At 37.4% G+C, this 24,115-nt stretch overlaps 1 protein-coding gene across 6 annotated transcripts in view; it reads right to left on the bottom strand.

Annotated features, from left to right (window-relative positions):
- Positions 1 to 23,177, bottom strand: part of PCDH11X (protocadherin 11 X-linked) — an 814,523-nt gene extending 791,346 nt beyond the window's left edge. For 5 of the 6 annotated variants that reach the window (XM_023750445.1, XM_023750444.1, XM_006084707.3 and 2 more), the window contains exon 1: positions 22,615 to 23,154. In XM_023750445.1, coding sequence (XP_023606213.1) covers positions 22,615 to 23,154 — 540 coding nt within the window. Of the gene's footprint in view, positions 1 to 22,614 lie in introns of all 6 variants that reach the window. The other variant, XM_006084704.3, reaches the window with a different exon arrangement.
- Positions 23,178 to 24,115: the final 938 nt, after the last annotated feature.

Raw genomic sequence — 24,115 nt, forward strand, 5'->3', positions numbered from 1 at the left:
GGCGCCCCAACCCCCTGATCAGCCCTGCTCTGTGCCTGATAGGGGGGAGCTCCCCAACCCCCTGATCGCCCTGCCGCTCTTTGTGTGACAGGGTGCGGCGCCCCAACCCCCCCCCCCCACAGGCCCTGCTCTGTGTGTGACGGGGTAGAGCCATAACCTCCCCATCGACCCTGCCCTGAGTGTGACAGTGGTGGCGCCCCAACCCCCTGATTGGCCCTGCTCTGTGGGTGATACAGGGCAGCGTCCCCACCCCCCTGATCCGCCCTGCTCTGTGTGTGACAGGGGGGCGGTGCCCCAACTAACTTCCCTATTGGGCCCTACTCTGTGAGTACAGGGGGGAGCTCCCCAACCCCCTGATGGGCCCTGCTCTGTGCATGACAAGGGGCAGTGCCCCAACTTCCCCTTATCGGCCCTGCTCTGAGCCCTACCAGGGGCTGCACCTAGGGATTGGGCCTGTCCTCTGCCACCTGGGAGCAGGCCTAAGCCAGCAGGTCCTTATCTCCTGAGGGGTCCCAGACTGCGAGAGGGCACAGGCCGGGCTGAGGGACCCCCCTCCCCCCCCCGAGTGCACAAATTTTTGTGCACCGGGCCTCTAGTGTATATATATATATATATATATATATATATATATATATAGAGAGAGAGAGAGAGAGAGAGAGAGAGGTATAAATAATTAAATGGCAATAAATAAGTACCTTAAATAATAATGTTATGCCCTAACTGGTTTGGCTCAGTGGATAGAGCATCATCCTGTGGACTGAAGGGTCCCATGTTTGATTCCAGGTGGAGGATACATACCTCAGTTGCAAACTCAACCCCTAGTCCTGGTAGGGGTGGATGCAGAGGCAACCTATCAATGTCTCCTTCACTTCGATATTTCTCTCTTGAGTCTCTCCTGCTCCCTTACACTGTCTCTAAAAACCAATGGAAAAATATCCTCAGGTGAAGATTAACAAAAAAATAATCTTAAAAGTAAATGAATTAAATGCTCCAATCAAAAGACACAGGGTAGCTGAATGGATAAGAAAGCATGACTCAAATGTATGCTGTCTACAAGAGACCCACCTCAGAACAAAAGACTAACACAGCATGAGAGTAAAGTCATGGAAAAAATTGTTCCATGAATATGTAAATGAAAAAATGCTAGGTTACCAATATTCATATCTGACAAAATAGAAGTCAAAATGAAGGTCAAATCAAGAGACAATAAAGGGCACTACATAATACTAAAGGGATAGATCCAAAAAAAATGATATAACCCTGGTAAACATATATGCAGCAATAGAGGAGCACTTAAATAAAAAACAAAAACAACAACAAAAAATCCTTCTGGAGGATGTTGAGAGAGAGTGACAGCAATACAGACATAGAAGGGGACTTTAATAGCTCTATGAATTCACTGTATAGATCTTCCACACCCCCCCTCCAAAAAAAATCAACAAGGATACAGTGACTCTAAATGACACACTAGATCCTATAGATTTACTTAACATTTATAGGACATTTCACCCCAGATCTACAGAATATACATTCTTCTCAAGTATAAATGGGTCATTCTCAAAGATAAATCACATGTAAGGACACAAAAGAAGTCTCTATAAGTTCTAGAAGATTGAAATCATATCAAGCATCTTCTCTGATCACAATGGCATGAAATTAGAAATCAACTACAGTAAAAACACCTAAAAATTAAAAAAAAACATGGAGGCTAAATAGCATGTTATTAAACATTGAATGGTTTACCAATGAGATCAAAAAACTTGCTGAAAACAAATTAAAATGAACACACAATAACCCCAAGCCTATGGAAAATGGCAAAACAGTCCTGACAGGGAAGTTCTTAGCACTATAGTACATTCTCAAATAAAACGTTTTTTAAATAAAATATCTAACCCTACAACTAAAAGAATTAGAAAGAAAACAAAAAGAAAAGCCAAGAGTAAGTCAAAGGAAGGAAATAATAAAGATCAGAGCAGAAATAAATGACTCAGAGACTAAAAAACAACACAAAAGATCAGTGAAACCAAGAGCTGCTTCTTTGGAAGAATAAACAAGATTTATGGACCTTTAGCCATATTCATCAGGAAACAGAGAGAGAGGAGTCAAATAAATAAAATAAGAAATGAAAGAGGTGAAGTAATAAGTGACATCACAGAAATACAAAGGATTGCAAGAAAATACTATGAACAACTATATGGGAACAAGCTGGACACTGTTGATGAAATGGACTAATTTTTAGAACAATACAATCTTCCAAAACTAAATCCAGAAGAATCAGAATACCTGAATAGGACATTAACAACTGATGCAATTGAAGGAGTAATCAAAAATCTCCCAGCAAACAAAAGCCCTTGTCTGGATGGCTTCACAGGGGAGTCTTAACAAACATTCAAAGAAGATCTAACATCTATCCTCCTCAAATTATTCCAAAAAATATAATAGGAAGGAATATTTCCAAGGTCTTTTTATGAGGCCAGTATTATCCTAATTCCAAAACCAGATAAAGACAATAAAAAAGGAGAGATAATAGGCCAATATTCTTGATGAACAGAGATGTTAAAATACTCAACAAAATATTAGGAAATCAGATCCAACAAAATATTAAATAAATCATACACCATGACCAAGTGTGTATGATGAAATCAATAAATGTGGTACACATCACATAAACAGATTACAAGACAAAAAAAAATCACACTATTATATCAATAGACTCAGAAAAAGCATTCAACACCCATTTTTCATAAAAACTCTCAGTAAAGTGGGAATGGAGTGATGATACCTCAATATAATAAAGACCATATATGACAAACCTACACCGAACATCATACATTATGGAGAAAAATTAAACCATTTCCCCTAAGAAGAGGAATAAGACAGGGATGTCCATTTTTATCACTCTTATTCAACATAGTACTGGAAATCTTAGCCACAGGGATAAGACAAGAAAAAAAAAACATAAAAGGCATCCAAATTGCAAAGGAGGATATAAAACTGTCATTATTCAGAGATTAAAGACTCTACCAAAAAAACTACTTAATTTAATAATGAATTTGGCAATGTAACAGGTTATAAATTAATACCCAGTAATTTATGGCATTTTTATACAGTAATAATGAACTCTCAGAAAGAGAAACTAAAAACAAAACAAAACAAAACATTTTTCATTGCAAAGAAAAATATACTTAAAAATAAACTTAATCAAGGATAAAACAGAACTGTATGTGAAAAGCTACAGGATTTTGAAAAATGAGATAGAGGAAGATATAAAAAAATGAAAAAAATGTACCATGTTCATGGACGGGCAGAATTAGCATCATGAAAATGTGCATATTACCACAGCAATCTATATATGAAATCCAATCAGTATTAAAATATCAGCAGCATATAACATAGATCTAAAAAACAAAAGAAAACACTCCCCAAATGTATATGGAACCAAAATATACCCCAAATAGCCACAGCTATGTTGGGAAAGATTAATAAATTGGAGGTATCACAATACAACATGTGCAATTATACTACAAAGCCACTATAGTCAAATGGGCCTGGTACTGGCACCAAAACAGACATATAGATCAATGGAACAGAAAAGAGACCCCAGAAATCAGTGCACACCTAATGGTAAATAAATATATTACAAAGGAGATCTTGAGGGGGAGAGCGGCTGTGGCTGGGAACTCACCCACACCTCCACCTGGGGAGACCTCGGACACTACCCAGGACCCTAAAGCCACACTGGCCAGGGATCAGCTGCCACAGCTGTGAAGCCACAAACACTGAGACTCCAGCCTCCCTGACTGCGAGCTCCTAAATGTTTGTCCAGGGGGAGACAAAATGGTGCTGAATAGTCAAACAGATTTGGTGCCTTCTCACTGAGCAGATAGAAGAAACAGCTGAATCAAATAACACCCACCCAGAATTGCCAAATTAAACACATCTGGAGAGGCAATCCGTGGACAGAAAGGTCAGAGTAAGCCAGGAAAACAGTGGGATCAGGGATCTTAGCTGGAGGGAGAAACATGCGCAGCCTAGACTGCGCTGAACCAACACCGTGTCCCTTGAGGACAAGGTAATGTTCGACTGTGGAAGGGTGTCCACAGGGCTGCTGGCAGCAGAGTAACTCTAGATCTAAGCCCACAGCCATGGGAGGCTGCTCCCAGAAAGGCAGCCTGAAATTCTGCACCAGGCATGCAGTGCCATGGGGAGAGAAATGTGCAGCAGCGCAGTGGCTCTGTCTTTATAATCTCCTTGCTTTTACTTGCTAAACCCAGAATCTTTCCATTAAAAACACTCACCTAGGCTGCAGTGCAGTGGAAGGTGATTTTGTGGAATCTGGAGAACAAAATAGGGAGAGGCGATCAGGAAGCCAGCTCTGGGACACTCTGATCCCTCAAACCCTGAACAGACATTTTTCTCCTGAAGACCAGGTCCCTCCTAGCAGTGCAGCCACACCCAGCCTTGAGCTTGGCAAGGAAACAAAGATTCAAAATACCCCCAGGGAGCCCTTTAGAAATGGGATGAGGGGACATTTGGTACTGGAAAACAAAGACAGAAACATACCATCTAGAGGCAGTGTCAGACAACCTAAATGAATTGGACATTTTCTTAGAAAAATACAAGATTCCAAAACTCAACCAGGAATAATCAAAAAACATGAATAGGCTGTTAACTACTAAAGAAATGGAAGCAGTCATCAAAAATCTCCCAGCAAACAAAAGCCCTGGTCCGGATAGCTTTACCAGGGAAATACAGGCCAATATCCATGGTGAACATAGATGCTAAAATCCTCAACAAAATATTAGCAAATCCAATCCAGCAGTATTTTAAAAAGATCATACACCATGACCAAGTGGGATTTATTTCAGGGATGCAAGGATGGTACAATATCAGCAAATAAAAAAATGTGATACATCATATAGTAAATAAATTGAAGGACAAAAATCACATGATCATATCAAAAGATTCAGAAAAAGCATTTGACAAAATCCAACACTAATTTTTGATAAAAGCTCTCAGTAAAGTGGGAATAGAGTGATCACACCTGATACACGGGGACAGAAAATGGAGACCAAATAGAGACTAATAGGAGGGGTGGAGACATGAAAGTGCTGGAAGGCTTCCACAGATAGCAGCTGAAGTTCTGGAGGGATATCTCAGCTGTGTGGGGTTGCTACTGAGAACTCTGGGGTCTAATCCCCAAGCTGGGTCCCCAGCAGAGAGCACCAGAACTGAGAAGGGTACCCACATAACATGTGGCTGTGAAGAACAGTGGAGTTGCTGTCTGCCAGGGGGAGATGGCTGGAAATGCAGGCACCCTCTTAAGACTCCAAGGCACAAAATTCCCTGTGGAGCCACCCACCTTGTGCTTCAGCAGGTGGAGGACAGAATGGAGCTGTGAAAGCAGAAACCAGGATTGGGGATTCTGGGTTAAGAGCTCTAAAGGCAAACACCCCAGTTTCCTATGGTGAGTCATTCCCTCACACTGTGGAGGTCACCTGTCTCATGCAGACATTTGCTATACAGGCAACCTTGACTGGGGGGAAGACAGTTGATTCACCCTATTGGAAAACAATCTGCCCCAAGGTGTGGAGTTGTTCAGGCCCATTAAGAGTCTGAGAATAACAATTAGCCTCCAAACAGAAGCAATTATCTCAACCTGTTGAAAACAAATGCTTGCCACACCTATGGATGATTGCCTGAGGGTTATTCAAGACAAAATCCTAATAAAAAGGGAACTAGGGGCACAGAATGCTCCCAGGAATAAGCTGGAATTACAACTAAAATACAGAAAGGCTTCCTGAATAATCAACAGAAAATTCACAGGAGAGAACCCTGATACACAAGGACTGAAGGTGGAGACCACATAGAGACTGGTAGGAGGGGGAGAGGCATGAAAGGGCTGGCCAGGCACCCACAAACAGCAACTGATGTCCCAGAGAGATATCTCAACTATGGGGGCGGGGGTGCTACTGAGAACTCTGGGATCTAATCCCAATGCTGGGCTCCCCAGCAGATAGCACCAAACTGAGGAGGGTAGCCACATAACATCTAGCTGTGAAAAATCAGTGGGGTGCTGCCTGCCAGGAAGTGGCAGCTGAAAGTTCGGGCACTCTCTTGAAGGGATAATGCACAAAAATTTCCTGTGGAGCCATCCACCTTGTGCTCTAGAAGAGGGAGGGTTAAGTGGACTGGAGCTGTGAAAGCAGAACCCAGGACTGGGGAGTTAGGAGATAGAGTTCAGAAGGCAGACACCCCAAGTTTCCTGGGCTGTCATTCCCTCACCCAGCAGAGGACATCTTTCCCACATAGACATTTGCCTTGCCTGAGGGGAAGACAGTCAACACATGCTATTGGAAAACACCTTGCTTTGAGGCCATTTAAGATATTAAAAGTAATAATTAGACTCCAGGCAGAAGCCACTGCCCCACCCTGTTGAAAAATTCTACCTACACCTGAGGACAATTGCCTGGGGGCAATTCTAGTTGAAATCCTATTAGTCTGTAGACAGAGGTGGTCTCTGGAGCTTTTGAGTCTTTGCCTGATCCAATTAGTCAGAAACAGCCTTTAACACTGTCCTGCATTAGAGATTGAGAGGTGTAGAGGATCTACCTAATACATAGTCACAAACCCAAACAACCAAAATGAGGAAACAAAGAAACAACCTCGAAATGAAATAACTAGAGAATTCTCCAGAACAATAGATAAATGAAGCAGAGATAAAAAAAAATTATCTGTAACAGAGTTCAGATTAATGATGGTAAAAATGTTCAACAGTATAAAAAAAAGATATAGAACTATGAAAAAAACAGTCTGAGATAAAGAATGACATAACACAAATAAAGAACACATTGGATGGAATACACAACGGATTAGGGGAAGCTGAGGATTGAAATAATGAATTAGAAGACAGAGTTGAAAAAAAATTGTTCAATCAGAGAACCCAGAAAAAAAAAATTACAAACCATGAGGCTAGATTAAGGGAGCTGTGGGACAATGTGAAACATAACAATATTCAAATATCAGGTGTGTATAAAGAGGCAGAAAGGGAGAAGGGAATAGAGAATGTGTTTGAAGAAACAATGGCAGAAAACTTCCTTAACCTGGCAAAGGAAAAACTCACACAAGTCCAGGAGGTACAGAGAACTCCAAGCAAGAAGAACCTAAACAGGCCCACACCCAGACACATAATAATTAAAATGTCAAAAATTAAAGACAAAGAGAGAATCTTAAAGGCAGAAAGAGAGAAGGAAACTGTTACCTACAGAGAAGCTCCAATAAGGTGGATACCTGATTTCTCATCAGAAAACCTACAGGCCAGAAAGGAATGGAACGAGGTATTCAAGGTAATGAGAAGCAAGGATCTAAAACCAATATTACTGTATCCATCAAGGATATCATTCAAAACAGACTGTCAAATTAAAGAGCTTCCCAGACAAAAAAGAAAGGGCTAAAGAAGTACATCACCACCAAGCAAGCATTACAGGAAATGCTAAAGGGATTGCTGTAATGAGAAGAAACAGAAAGAGAAACGTAGCCATACGGAACTAAAATGGCAATAAATAAGTACCTATCAGTAATATCCTTAAATGTAAATGGATTAAATGCTCCAATAAAAAGGCATAGAGTAGCTGAATGGATGCAAAAACATAACCCAATTATATGCTATCTACAAGAACCCACCTCACAACAAATGACACACACAGGCTGAGAATGAAGGGATGGAAAAAAACTTCCATGCAAATGAAAAAGAAATTAAAGAAGCTGTAATAGCAATACTCATATCTGAAAAAACAGACATCAAAATGAAAAACATCACAAGAGACAACAAAGTTCACTATGTGATCCTAAAGGGATCGATCCCACAAGAGCATATAACCCTGGTAAACATATATGCACCCAATATAGGAGCACCTAAATATATAAAAATAACTTCTACAGGACTTTAAGGGAGAGCTAGACAACAATACAGTCATAGGAGGGGACTTTAACACCCAGGTGACTTCATTGGATAGATCTTCTAGACCAGTGGTTCTCAACCTTCTTAATGCCTCAACCCTTTAATATGGCGGGTACTCGTATGTGGGCGTATCTGTATGGAGACGGATAGAGGAGCGGTGTCTTGGTTCCTAAGACCATCAAAAATATGTGTTTTCCGATGGTCTTAGGCTACCCCTGTGAAAGGGTCGTTTGACCCCCAAATGGGTCGTGACCCACAGGTTGAGAACCACTGTTCTAGACAAAAACTTAACAATGAAACAGTGATTCTAAAGCACACACTGGATCAGATGGATTTAATTGACATTTATAGAACATTTCACCCCAAAGCAGCAGAATATACATTCTTCTTAAGTGCTGGTGGTCGTGGGGCAGTTGGGGGGGGGGGGCAGGGAAGGCCGGCAGGCAGAGTGGTTAGGGGCAATCAGGCAGGTAGGCAAGTGAGTGGTTAAGAGCCAGCAGTCCCGGATTGCAAGAGGGATGTCCAATTGCCAGTTTAGGCCCAATCCCTGTAAACCGGCAGTAGAACATCCTTTGAGGAGTCCCTGATTGGAGAGGGTGCAGGCCAGGCTGAGGAACACCCTCTCCCGTGCATGAATTTCTTGCACCGGGCCACTAGTTTTTAATGAAATTATATCTGTTTTCCATTCCTTAAATAAGTTTGATGACAGCAGGTTTGCTGTCAAATAATTCTTCACAAGGTAATGTTTTACCAATTGAGTTAACTCGGCCTGAGAGTTAATCAGCTGAAATGAATGGATAATACAGTTTAAGTCTGCGCAATAGTTGATTTTACTGATTTTCACAGGAGGTAGCAGCTCTCTCATGCAAGGTAGACCAAACCTTCAGGAAGAGAGGAAAGTAAAATGTCAAAGAAGGAACTAATCTAGATAATTTGGTTTTAGATATTGTGACTATATATTCTGGTTGTCCCCACTTAATTTATTAAGAGGGACCCTTTTACTTTCAAACTTACTCTTAAGTAGAGGGTAAATTGTATAATGCAAATAGATGACAGAAAACCAGATTCAAATAAAATGGAGGTAAAAATATACACAAAGATATAGACCAGGCACACACACAACATTCTTCTTTAATCTACAAATTGAATCTGAACTCGACAGGTCAAACCATTTATCCACTGTCTCTGTGGAAATAATTTGAGAAATCAACATTTAAAATAACTAAAAATATTGCCTATGCAATCAGAAAAATAAGCAGCTATCTTTTAATGCAACTACTAATAACTGTGACTAGGAGAACAAATTGAGTTATTTGTGAAACAAGTTGCTAACCATGTGTGAAAGCACAGAGTTATATTGTCAGTTATTTGTGAGAAAAAAAAACAATGAAAAAATATACTTTTTAATCCTCACCTGAGGATATTTTTTCCATTGATTTTTACATTGAGTGGAAGAGAGGGGGAAAAACAGAGAGAAATACCGATATGAGAGAAACACATGGATTGGTTGCCTCCTGCAGGAGCCCTGACCTGGGCTTCAGTGGGAGAGGAGCCTGCAACCGAGATACGTGCCCTTTACTGGAATTGAACCCAGGACCCTTCGGTCTGCAGGCCAACGTTCTATCCACTGAGCCAAACCGGCTAGAGCGTGAAAAATATATTTCAATATCCTACTAACACAAAAGCTGTTTTCAGTAAAAAGAACTGTCAATAACTCATTGTGGCAATGCACTGCAACATAGTGAATCAACTATCACTAACTCACTGAAGAAGTCACAAGTTTAAGAAATTTTAACAGCTGCAGCAGTTGAAACAATTGTTAATAAGCTGTATTGCAAAGCATGGAGATGTTTCAGAATAATTTGAGGTTATAAGACAATAGTTTATGTTGACTTAGAGTTGGTGCTAATCTAATGAAGTCATTATGCCTTAAGATAGAAAGAAGAGAGTACAAAACTACTAGAATTGCTTCACCAAAGTCCACAGTTGTCTGGTAGTGTCAGAAAGTTATTTGTTAAAATGCTATTTTTACATTCATTAATACCTAAATGAGGCTGGCTGCTACTTTGTGGGGTATGTAGAACATAACATCTAAGACAGGAGTCAATTTACCAGTCTATATTATAGAAGACCAGGCATAGTTAAAAGGAGATTAGTGTTTACAAAACATCCACAAAACAACTGGAGAAAATTATAAATTACTTTACATTATTTAAATTTATTACAGTATAATTATATTTGTGTAGACAAATATAGCTCAAGAAGTCAGGTCTACTAGATAAATAATAAAAAATAAAATTTTGATTTATATTAAACAGATTAAAACCTCAGTTTAATTATTCTGGTTATGTTACATGTAAACTAGTTTTCTATGTGAGACCTTTAGCTTTATTAAAGTCTTTTCATTATGCCAGTTGGATATTTGATCCTAAGCATCATTTGAAGCACTAAGGCAAAACTCCAGGCACCTAAATATGCCAGAAAACTCATGGCAGGATTTCTGGGGGCGGGGGGGGGGAGATTTTAGAGAAATGTCGAGAATCCTAAAACCTACAGATGTATAAATGAGTTCAGTCTAAATAGAAGCCATTCAAAAGTGTTCCAACTAAAAACCATATCCACCATCCCCATGGAAGAAAATTTTCACTTTTCTTATCCCATTAAAATTCATTCCCACATGATTACAATGGTTTGAAAGGCATAGCAGCTGTAAAAGAAGGGTCTCTTACCCTTTGAGACAGCATGGAGGGACCTGGAGAGTATTATGCTAAGTGAAAAAAGCCAGTCAGAGATAGGTAAGTATCACATGATCTCACTCATATGTGGACTCTAATGAACAACAACAAAAATTGATGAACAAAGTAGATCCAGAGACATGGAAGCATGGAACAGACTGATGAATCTCAGAGGGAGGGGGGGAGGTGGGATAGGAAGAGATTAAGCAAATAACTTATATGTATATATGCATAAGCCATGGACACAGACAATAGTGTGGTGAAGGCATGGGTGGGCACAGCAGTGTGGATCAATGGAGAAAAAAAGGGACATATGTAATACTTTCAATAATAAAAATAAATTTAAAGAAATGATAGGATGCTACTTCTTCTGCTTAGAAAGTTGTAGACTGAGTTTGAAATCTAGAATGATGTATTTGAAGGGGTAACATGGTGTTGAAAACATGGTATGATGATTCATAGCTGACTTTAAGGTATCAATTTCCTTACAGTAAAATTAGAAAATTTACATGCCTCCTGAAATATAAAATATGTCTTAAGTGCAGTAGTTCCCCATACCCTCAGGAGATATATTCCAAAATCCACAGCAATGCCTGAAAAAGCTTATGTATATTTTTCCCTATACTTACATAAGTTTAATTTGTACATTAGGCACAGTAAGAGATTAACAGCAATAACTGATAATAAAATAGAGCAAGTGTAACAATATATGGTTAAAAAATATGAGTGTGATCTCTCTCAGCAAAACTACTGTAAATTTCTTTTCCCTTCTTCACAATTACAAGGGTAAAAGATTCATTTTTACTGTCGATTTCTGAAACCTCAGCATATATTTCTTTCAATATTAATTTGAGAACTTTCACCTTTTCACTTAAAGGAAGCATGTTACAGCTTCTCCTTGGCATATCTGAATTACCAGCATCACTACTTTTGTGCTTTGGGGACATTATTAAGTACAATGAGGGTTACTTGAACACAAGCACTGAGATATGCCACAGTTCCTTTGAAAGCCAAGATGTCTATTAAGTGTCTAAAGCAGTGGTTCTCAACCTTCCTAACGCTGCGACCCTTTAATACAGTTCCTCATATTGTGGTGACCCCCAACCATAAAATTATTTTCGTTGCTACTTCATAACTGTAATTTTGCTACTGTTATGAATCATAATGTAAATATCTGATATGCAGGATGGTCTTAGGCGACCCTTGTGAAAGGGTCGTTCGACCCTCAAAGGGGTAGCGACTCACAGGTTGAGAACCGCTGGTAATGGATGAGAAGGGTATATAGCTTGAATACACTGTACAAAGAGTTATTTCATGTCATGTACTCAGAATGATGTGCAACTTAAAACTATGGATTATTTATTTCTAGAATTTTTCATTTAATATTTTCTGACTGAGGTTGACCATTGGTAACTGAAATAACAAAAAGTGGAACTGTGGATAAGGGGAAACTACTGTGCTTAAGTCTTCAGGAAAAAAAAAAGTGTGACACCATTAAATGAAGTATAGAATATAACAGTCAACATCAGAATCTTATAATCATTTTGTTTATGCAACCCATTTAAGTGGTCTTCATTTCATATTTCTTTATCAAAAGCAGTTGGATATCAGGAAGTTAATTAAATATATCTTAGTTTGCAACTAAACATAATTTTATTTTCCAGCTTTTTAATAGCTATACTAGAGGCCTGATGCACAAAATTTGTGCAAGGGGCTCAGCCCTCACAGCCACAGTGGCTTGCTTTGGCCCTCGCAGCCCTGGCTTTGTCTGGAAGGTCGTCCAGAAGGACGTCTGGAAGGACGTCTGGAAGGTTGTTCATCTCTCCGGTCTAATTAGCATATTACACTTTTATTATTATAGATGCACTTTGTGTTCCTCTATATAATCATTTGGTGACTTAATTAAAATAGTATTTTCAACTAAAAGTAATCTTTTATATAAAGTTCTAAATGTCTTTATTTATAATTCATTAAATTGTGTGGGGTTTTTTTAATGTACACATCCCTGAATTGTTTGGAGCATGACTTTGTTGTCTGTTAACCATTTACTTCATTATAATTTCACTAGAGGCCTGGTGCATGAATTCATGCACAGGTGGGGTCTGACCAGCCCACCCTGATAGGGGCCAATCAGCCCAGGCCAGTTAGGGAGAGGGGATGTGGGAGGTTGGCCAGCCGGCCCCACTCCCTGGTCAAACTCCTGGTTGAGGGGACAATTTGAATATTAGCCTTTCATTATATAGGATTACTAACAGCAAAGCTCTTCTTGTACCTGGCCAAAAAATGCTTCTAAACAAAATCTTGTCATCAAAGGATAGCTTGTTCCCCCTCATAAACCAGGAAAATATATTAGCATCCATGAATGGATTATACTAGTAGATCTCCTGTTTAAAAAAATATATTTAAAACCTACTAAATTTAGTGATTAAAAATTTAAAATATTTAAATTTATTATTGCTTATCTTTCCTACAGTACCCACTATATAAATATGATCATGATTCATATACAAGAAAAGAAATAGGGAAATAGAAAATGATTTCAGTGTGAAAAAGAAAAGAGATAAAATTTTATTTTTTAAATGGCATATGAATGAGATGTAAATAAAGCAATTCCAGATGGTAGAAGTTGTATATGAGAAAGTATTCACATTATCAGTATTGTCGTCATATGGAGGGCCAGGAGGAAGCGAAGATAAATGAAGTGAATGAAAGCTTTGATTCAAGAGATGAACAAAAACAGATCCAGAGACAGAGAAGCATTGATCAGACCATCAAACCTCAGAGGGAAGGTAGGGGAGGGTGAGGGTAAGGGGAAGAGATCAACCAAAGGACTTGTATGCAAGCATATAAGCCTAACCAATGGACACAGATTATAGGGGAGTGAGGGCATGAGTGGGGGAGTCGGGGGGTAATGGGGGGATAAGGACACATATGTAATACTTAATCAATAAAAAATTTTTAAAAAGAGATAGCTAAAGAAAGTAAATGGAAGTTTGTTCATTTGTTTGTTTTTAAATTGAGATGACTATTTTTAATGTAATAAATGTTTTCTTCCTTACTATCATTAGTATAAAATTATTAATGCCATAATTGCAGAAATAAATGTAGAGCCAGTGGCATTGATTGAGAGGAGAATAATGGTCAGATTTTTCTCTGTATACATATATAAAATATGCATGATAAGAGGTATGTTGGAGGTTTCAAAATATGCTTTTGGCTGTAACCGGTTTGGCTCAGTGGATAGAGCGTCGGCCTGCGAACTGAAAGGTCCCAGGTTCGATTCCGGTCAAGGGCATGTACCTTGGTTGTGGGCACATCCCCAGTGGGAGGTGTGCAGGAGGCAGCTGATCGATGTTTCTCTCTCATCGCGGCTGCTTTTATATTGTATCTTCCTTTTGGAGCGTCTAGGGAGGGGAAGCAGCTGTGGTGCCAGAGGAAGACTTCCAGGATGCCAGTGGTGCCGTCAGGATCATGCTGGTGGCACTGGTCCTTTGGTGCCTGGCCTGTTCTCTGGAGATTGGACCTGTAGGACTACTGAGGGAGTGAGTGGCTGTCACTGGGCTGGTGGGCTGCAGGGATGGGTTGGTCAGCTGAACGGTGCTCCCACTATGGGAGCGCACTGACCACCAAGGGGCAGCTCCTGCATTGAGATTCTGCCCCCTGGTGGTCAGTGCGCATCCTAGCAAATGGCCATTCGGGTCGTTCTGGTCATTCGGTCCTTTGGTCGCTTAGGTTTTTATATATATAGATTCTTTGTACTATGCAAAAATCAATTTTTAATGACCTTATTCTTTCAATACTCACTTTCTATACTAGTTAAAAGAAAGAATAAATTTATATTCTGAAATGCATTTTACAAATATTTAAAATGTGAAATATTAATGCTTTTCAAAGCAATATGTCAAAGCATACTTAATATGAAATATGCATAAATTAATTAAAACATTTATTAATTAAATTTTTAATATAAATATTTTAAGTTTTAAGTCTTATGCTACTTCATATAATACACATTTTAAATACATTAATAAATATTTTCTACCACTGCCTTTACTTTTTTCATAAACACAGTTATTTTATATTTTAATTAAATTTATTGGGATAACATTGGTTAATAAAATCATTTATACATTTCAAGTGTACATTTCTATGATACATAATCTGTATTGTCTTTCCATCACCCAAAGTCAGATTATTTTCTGTCACCATATATTTGGGCTCCTTTACCTTATACTACTCACTTGTCCCCTTCCCTCTGGTAACCACCACACTGTTTTCTGTGTCTATGAGTTTCACTTTTATATACCACATATGAGTGAAATCATATGGTTCTTAGCTTTTTCTGATGAACTTATTTCACTTATCATAACATTCTCAAGGTCCATCTATGTTGTCACAAATGGCAGTATTTAATTTTTTTCTTATGGATGAGTAGTGTTTTATTGTGTATATGTGCCACATTGTCTTTTTCCAATTCTCTATCAAAGGATACTATGGTTATCTCCATGTCTTGGCCAATGTGAATAATGCTGAAATGAACATATAGTTGTATATATATTTGCAAATAAATGTTTTCCAGTTATTTTTGGTATAGATACCCAGAAGAGGGACTGCTGGCTCATATGGTAACCTATTCTTAATTTTTTGAGGAACTTCCATACCATTTACCACAGTGGCTGTATCAGTTTACATTCCCAAAAGCAGTGAATGAGGGTTCCTATTTCTCCACACTTCTCTAACATTTGTTATTACTCATCTTGTTGATAATAGCCATTCTAATGGGTGTCTCATTGTAGTTTTGATTTGCATTTCTCTAATAGCTAGTGAAGTTGAACATCTGTTCATATATCTGTTGGCCATTTGCATGTCATCTTGGGAGATATGTCTGTTCAGGCCCTCTGGTCACTTTTTTTAACTTTATTTTTTTGTTGACACTAATACAGATGTACCCAACCCCCAACCCCACCTCCCCCACATTTGCCTATCTCCACCCAGCCCCTGCCTCATAAAATGTGTTAGGAAGTATTTCCCCTTCTTCACATTTTGGAAGAGTTTGAGAAGGGTAGGTTTCAAATCTCCTTTGAATGCTTGGTAGAATTCACTAGTGAAGCCGTATGATCCTGGAATTTTTTTTTCTGGAGGTTTTTAATGGTTGTTTTCATTTCTTCACAGTTTATCAATCTATTTTGATTTCCCAATTCTTCATGATTCTGTCCAGGAAGGTTATATATTTCTAGGAACCTATCCATTTCTTCTAGGTTATTGAATTTGGTGGCACATAATCTTTTATAGTATTCTAGTATGATCTTATCTGTAGTAACTTCTCTATCATTTCTGATTTTGTTTATATGAATCTTTTCTCTTTTGTCTTTAGTAAGTCTAGTCAGGGGTTTGTCAATTTTCTTAGTCTGTTTAAAGAACCAGCTCTTTGTTGTATTAATTTTTATATAGTCTTTTTGTTCTCTATTTCATTAAATTCTGTTCTAATTTTTATTATTTCCCTTCTAGTGAATTTAGGTGGATTTTGTTCTTCTTTTTCTAGCTCTTTAAGATGGAATGATACATTGTTTACTTGAGATTTCTCTTGTTTTTTTCTTTATAATGGAATTTATTGCATCCCAGAAATTTTGATATATCATATTGTCATATATATTTTTTATCTCACCTTTTATTTCTTCTTTGACCCAGTCATTTTTCAGCAATATGTTGTTTAATCTCCACATATTTGTAATATATTTTTGTTTTTATTGTTTTCATTATTAAGATGTCTCCAATTTTCCCACCTTTCCCACTTCCACAGAGACCCCACCTCGCCTCCCTCTGGCCCTCACCACATTGTTATCTGCATCCATGACCTATGCATGTATGTTTTTTGGCTATTCAATTCACCTTCTTTCATCCTGCTTGCCCTCCTCCCCACCACCCCTCTGACATCTGTTAGTCTCTACCATGTATCCATGTATATGGTTCTATTTGTTTGCCAGCTGATTTTGTTCATTCGAGTCCACATTTAAGTGAGAGCATATATTTGTCTTTCTCTGGCTGGTTTATATCTCTTAGCATAATAATCTCCAGGTTCATCCATGATGTCACAAAAGGTAAGAGTTGCTTCCTTTTTACAGCCATGTAGTATTCCCTTGTGTAAATATACCATAGATTTTTTTATTACACTTATGTACTCATGGGTGCAGTGGCCAAATGCTAAGATACCGGTCTTGTAATTTCCACATATTTGTGGGTTTCTTTACTTCTGTTTTTCAATTGATTTTTAATTTCAAGGCATTTTGGTCAGATGATATTCTTGGTATAATTTCAAACTTCTTCAATTTGCTAAGGCTAGTTTTGTGACCAATCATATAGTCTATCATTGAGAATGTTCCATGTGCACTGGAGAAGAATGTATAATCTGATATTCTGGGATGAAAGGCTCTGCAAATGTCTATTATGTCCATTTGGTTTAACATGTCATTTAAAATTGATATTTATTAATTTTCTGTTTTGGTTGATTTATCAAGAGCTGTCAATGGAATACCGATATGATTGTGTTTTTGTCAGTTTCTCTCTAAAGTTCTGTTAGTAGTTGCTTTATATCAGGGGTCCTCAAACTAAGGCCCGTGGACCACATGCAAATACAAATATTGTATTTGTTCCCATTTTGTTTTTTTACTTCAAAATAAGATATGTGCAGTGTGCATAGGAATTTGTTCATAGTTTTTTTTTAAACTATAGTCCAGCCCTCCAACGGTCTGAGGGACAGTGAACTGGCCCCCTGTTTAAAAAGTTTGAGGACCCCTACTTTATATATTTTGGTGCTCCCTGATTGGGTGCATATATATTAAAAAGTGTTATGTCTTCTTGATATCCCCTTTATCATTATACAATATCCATTTTTCTCTCGTATTACCTTGGTTATCTTGAAATCCATCTTGTCAAATATAAGTATGGCTACACTTGCATTCCTGTGGATGTTATTTGCTTAGAGAATAATTTTCCACCTTTTCACTTAAGTCAAATTTTGTCTTTGCAGCTTAGCTGAGTCTCCTGAAGCCATCATATGGCTTGGTTTTGTTTTTGATCCAATCTGCTGCTCTGTGCCTCTTTATTGGTGAATTCAGTCCATTTATATTTAGAGTAATTCTTGGTGTACGAGGATTTCCTATAGCCATTTTATCCTTTATTTTCTGGTAGCTCTGTGCCTCCATTGGTTCTTTTCCTTTGTGTTTCTGTCTGTTGTTTTTCTTTAATGGGTTCCCTATTTCTTTCCTCTGTTTCATCTTTTTTAAAGTTACGTGTCTAAGTTTTAGGTTTTCGTGTGTGGTTACCATTAGAGTTATGAAAAAGAGAGTTTCATAGATACAGTAGTCCTTTTTCTTTTGAATGAATCTGGCCTCCATCCTCCTTTTCAAATTCAGACCTTTATCCCCTCCCCCTTTTTTTGTTGTCACAAATCATCTGTGTTTTTGCAATAAGGTTGTTGGTGATCTTACTCATAGTTTTGTGATACTTTATTGCTTCAGGTAGAATAATCCCCTTAAGTACTTCATGCAATGGAGGTCTTTCTTCCATTTCTCCTTCATATCTAAAGGATAAGTTTGCTGGATATATTATACTTGGCTAGTAATTTCTTTCTTTCAGTAGTTTGAATATTTGGTTCCACTCTCTTCTAGCTTGTAGGGTTTCTGCTGAGAAGTTCGATAACCTAATGGACATTCCTTTATAGGTTACTTTCTTCTTTTCTCTGTCTGCTTTGAGAATTATTTTTTGTCATTAATTTTTGACAGTTTTAATATAGTGTACCTTGGAAAAGGCCTTTTGGAGTGAGGTAATTAGGTGCTCTGTTTCCTTCTTGGATTCCAGGATCTAGCTCTTTTTATAGGTTTGAGATGTTTTCATCAGCTATGTGTTTGAATAGGTTCTCTGTTCCCTTTTCTCTCTTCTTTTTCTTTTGATATGCCTATTATTCTTATATTGCTCTTTCTGATGGAGTCAGATAATTCTCTTAGAGTTATTTTCTTTTTTTATGCTCAATTTTCTCTCTTTTTCCCTTTCTGTCATATCTAGATTTCTACCTGATATCACTAATCCTTTCCTCCATCTGGTCAGCTCTATTTCCTATTTCATTCTTTTCTTTTTTTTTTTTTTTACTGATTTCAGAGAGAGGAGAGTGAGAGAGAGATATAGAAACAGCAATGATGAGAGAGAATCATTGATCAGCTTCCTCCTGCATGTCCCCTACTTGGGATAGAGCTCACAATCCTGGAACGTGCCCTGACCGGGCATCAAACTGTGACCTCCTAGTTCATGGGTCAACGCTCAACCACTGAGCCACACTGCCAGGCTCTCTAGTTCATTCTTGATATCCTTTATTAAGTTCTTCATCTCCACAATTTCTATTTGTTTATTTTTTTAAGTTTTAATATTTTTAGTAAAGTACTCGTTTTGTTCCTTGATTTGGTTTCTTAGTTCATTAAGCTCCCTATCTGTATTTTCTTGCATCACATTGAGTTTTTTCGGAACTATAATCTTTATTTCTTTGTCATTTAAATCACATATTTCCATGTCTTCAAGTTTGTTTTTTGGAGATTTTTCATTTTCTTTTCAAACTGCCTCATTACCTTGGTTATTCATGGTAGCTGATGGATTCCTTCTCTGTGTAGGCATCTATATATAGGTGACACTTCTCTAGCAGATTAATATGAATAGGCCTTTTATTATTTTCCAATAGGTGGAGCTAAATCACAAGTTTTTATGTCTGTGAAATCCCAGTGCTGTCACCACAGCCAGATACTGCCATCAGTGTAGTTGCAATTCCTTGGGGTGGGGTGAGCTGAGCTGGGGGAACCCAGCAGCCTTCTGTGTTGTTTTGCCATTTCAGTTACGGTGATCTCAGCCATCCTGACATCTGGGAGTCCTCTCTGTGCCCCAATCCTGAAACCAGTCACAGAGTGCACTCTTTGCTCAGGGATGAAATTGATTCTGTAGGACCATTTCTCCAGCTTGCAGATAGTGTGCTCCATAACTAGATACCAAGGACAAAGGGAGGCGAGCTCTGGGAGGCTATGGGCAACCAAGGTCTATGGTTTTGTTTCTCTGTCTGGAATGCTGACTGGCCTATAGCCGCTTCCTCACTCCAGTGCTGTGTCTTGACCAGGAACCTGGGCTCAGCCACAGCTTGTACTGTTTACTCTTATAGGAATGCTCACTAAATTTCTTTGCTCCTCCTGGCTAAATGGAGTATGAGCCACAACTCAATTCCTCCCCTTTCCAGGCTGAGCCTCACTGTGAGCTTTCAGCTGCAGAACTGCAAGTGTGGCTCCTTTCAGCTTCTTGCCCTTCTCACCTCCTGGCCTTCACTCACACTTGCCCACCTTTAGATGTTTCAGTGTGCATATCTCTCAGGTGTGTTTGTGCATTCACTATGGAACCCCTTGTAGAGTTATAGCCATTCAAATTGTTGAAACTTCAAGGGGAGAAACCAAGGGGTTCTCTCATGCTGCCATTCATCTACCACTGCCTTTATTTTTAGTTAATTAATATACAGTTGTCAAAAGCAGGACCATTTCATGTACAAACTGACCTATTTTTGCCTAGAATTTTTAAAATTATTTCCCCCTTTATTATGTGATTTTTTTATATGGATTTTATATTTCTCTAGTTAGGGTAAACTCTGATTTTGTTAGTCTTGTCTTATTAACAAAATTAGAACAAATAAGTGTTAATTAAATTCTTATTTTATTCTGCTGGACAGAGGGTCTTTTAAAATACATTACTATGGTTAGCCTACTTACTTTCAAATTGTAATATTTATTAAAGTTTATGGATTAATCAAAACATGTTTATTTCCTTCCTTTTATTTAACCTCTCTATCCTGCCAGGATACATACTATTTTCATGACAGGACCTTTTTGTAAGTCAAAGTACACTCAGTTAACATCACCCATGTCTTAGCCCTCTGCATGCCCAGGTATTAGCTTTATATTCCATACCCATTATTTTAAACAAAGAGTCAGAATAGTACTTGCACATGGAGCCATACAAATGCCCCAGTAGTTTAGGTGCATTGTATAGTTCACTTTTTGCTTATCATACATTCGAAAGTAGAATGAAATGTTTTTAATTTGACAAGTCTTTGCTTTTACCTGTTAAATTTTGCTTTCAAATTAAAGTGGTTTTGCTTAGACTGTGCTGTCTAATATGGTAGCTACCATCATATGTGGCAATTAAAATTAAAATTAAATAAAATTTAAAATTCAGTTCAATGGTAACACTAATCTTATTTCAAGTATTCAATAGCCACATGAGGCCAGTAACTACTATATTGGATATCGCATATTATAGAAATGTAGTCATTGCAGAAAGTTCTATTGACAGTGTTGCTTTAAAGATAGTATTCACTAAGCCTCACATTTCTATAAATTGCCACATATTTTAAAGCATCTCCAAAAATATTTTATGACGTTATATCTACTCTCTAGTTAGTGCTTATTCTTTCCAATTCTGCCCCTGTGACATTTACATCATCATCTTCATATTATGATAGAAGAAACTAAAGGTCAAAAATGTTAAGCTGGAAGGGGCTTATCTACTTTTTCTAAATACAAAATTGTGATCTATACCTTTCTTATTCTTACAACTTTTTCCACTGAATGGATTTTACCTAAATGCTCATTTATAAATAGCCTATCACTTCTCTTTCTGTTTTTACTTATATTTACACACAAATTTGCATATCACTCAAATTCACTCAAGAGTTCTGTAACCTTCAATTTCTAAATGAATTTATAAATAAATATGCCTTCACAACATATTGGCATCAGCTGAGAAGTTTTCCAATATTTCACATCTTCCAGGCCAAAACCTTCAGGTAATATACATTAAAATATCTTATTTATGTGAACTTTGAATACTTTTAGCATTGATCATGTTACTCATGTTATTCATAAACCCTATGCAATCTGGTAATGAATTGTCAAAAAATGTTTATAAAATTTTGAAAATTCCTTGACCATCTCTATATTAAATCTACACATTTGTTCTTTTACACATTTTTCAAGATCATTCAAGCAAATTGTACTATTTCAAATACCAAAATCTGAGTTTTCTACTGCTCTATATATCACATAGGTAATTAAAATATTTTGAAGAAACCATTTAATCTTCTCTCTGCCTTCCCCATCCAAGACCCAACTCAAGGCAAAATAGGTTCTTCAGATTAATTGAAGCTTTTTCACTAAAAGGTTTACTTACCCTCTACTGCAAATAAATCCTCTGTGTTTTCAAAGAGTTGGAAAAAAATGAAAATATTTAACATTAACAAACAGCACATTGGCTGAAATTTACCCTCATTTTGATGACTCATAATGCTTAAAGATCTTACCTTGACTTGAAAATCATTATGAAAAATAATTGTCATTATTCTATATATGTGTAGAAATGCTAGTAATGAAAAATGTTCTACTCGGCTCTCAAATAAATTTATCCAGAATATTTTCAAAAGGCAAGATAAAGCTTTCTATCAAAAATAATCAGAGAAAAATTGATGTGTCAATTCATTCTTAACTTTTAGATTTGTGTGTTTAGGTCAAGTTTGTGGCAATCATAATCAGACAGATTAAAAGTAAGTTATAGGGTTGGTTATTGATTTGTAAGTAGTATGGTTGAGTCCCTTGTCTTACTACCGTAGTGGATTAAGGGAAACACTAACAATTGGTGAAAATTAATAGACATAAAATGAAGATTCAGATTAATAAACCCGATGCAATTTCAAAAATTGCATTGATTAATTTTCTCCACAATACTTTGCTTAAACTTTGAAAAATTAAGGTGATGACTTACTCAAATTTTGAAGTACTCTAAGACCATTCTTTTTGTCTTTAAAAAAAAATGAGTTTTCTCTAGCAAAATGTTTTTAAAACGCACCTTAATGAGTTGGTAGTTTTGCACTCCGTTTATTCCTATGTCAGGATCAATGGCCGCTGGGAGAGCAAATCGAGAGTTTATAGCTGAGTTCTCTGGAATTGATATGTTGATAACGGTTGCTGGGAATAATGGTGCATTATCATTTATATCTTCTATCAGAAAACGTATCTTAACCAGTCTAAATATTTCATCTGGCAAAACGGCAACTTCCACTTCATAAAAGCAACGGCCATCCAGCAAGATACCAGTACATAATTTCTCACGATCGATGCGGGCTCCAGTAGTGAAGATCTCACCAGTACCTTCTTCGATTCGGATCAGTGGCACTTCCCCAGTCTTGTACACTAGCTTGAACTTCATGGGAATTTTTAAGGACTTGTGTCGAATTAGGGACAGGTTGAGGTCTTTCAACAAGTCGCCTATCAGGACGTTTTCTGGCATTTCTTCTCGAATGGAATAGTTTTTCTCCTGGGCGCCAGACTGAAACACGACGCATGCTAACAGGACCGCAAATATATACGTCCCGGACAACAAGTCCATACCAGGTACAAGGCTCAAAGTTCGTTGTACCCCCCCCGCAGAGTACTGTCAAAAAGAAAAGAAAAGAGAGAAAGAGAGGAGATAGAGAAAGAAGAAGAGGAAGAAGAAATTAGTAAAGCTGACAATTAAATGTATGTTTAATAATTACTCAGTTTAATTTAAAATCATTAAACAAAAATAGTACAATCAACAGTTTAGTAAATTATCAGATTTTTTAAAAATAAAATATGCATTTTTACATTAAAATGTAAAATGAAACAAGATATCTACAGTTATCTACAGTAATTAAAAGGACTAGGAAGTTATAAAAGTGTCCACCATTGATAAAATTTATAAAAGATAATATTATGATATACCAACCTAGTTAAAGGTAATAAAAATAATTAAAATATTTAATTCAATGGTTAGGGAAAAGTAAAGGAATATGTTACCAATCAGAAAAATATACTAGCAATCATTATTCTTTGTTATAATATGGATTTCAAATGCAATTCTTCTATTGATAATGAAGATATACAATATTTTGAGTGTTTTGTTCTGGACATCAAAATGTAAAATCGATCTAAATAACAGAAAATAAAGAATCATGATATATGAGGGGCGTGGGAAGTTTGGATTAAAAAGAAGTCCTTTCAGAGAGGAGAGTAGTTTATATGACAAATACTTAAACATGGGAAGAAATATCCATAAAGCATATTAAGTTTTCCTTCTTTGGATGAGAAGAATAAGAATAGGGATAAATTATAGGGAGGAAACTAAATTTTTGTTAGTTTAACACAAACAGCTGCCTATTAAAACATTTTGAGGAAAAATATAGTTTTCAGGGGAGAATGAACTCCATCTTTGGAGGTAGTGACAGAGAAGATGCATTACCAGGTTAGCTCTACATATTTATGATTTGGCAGATAATATCCAAACATTCAGTGGGAGAACTGGACTAGAAGATATCTCAACTCTGAGA

The sequence above is a fragment of the Myotis lucifugus genome, unplaced genomic scaffold (assembly GCF_000147115.1).
Source record: "Myotis lucifugus unplaced genomic scaffold, Myoluc2.0 scaffold_13, whole genome shotgun sequence".
NCBI classification, from domain to species: Eukaryota; Metazoa; Chordata; class Mammalia; order Chiroptera; family Vespertilionidae; genus Myotis; species Myotis lucifugus.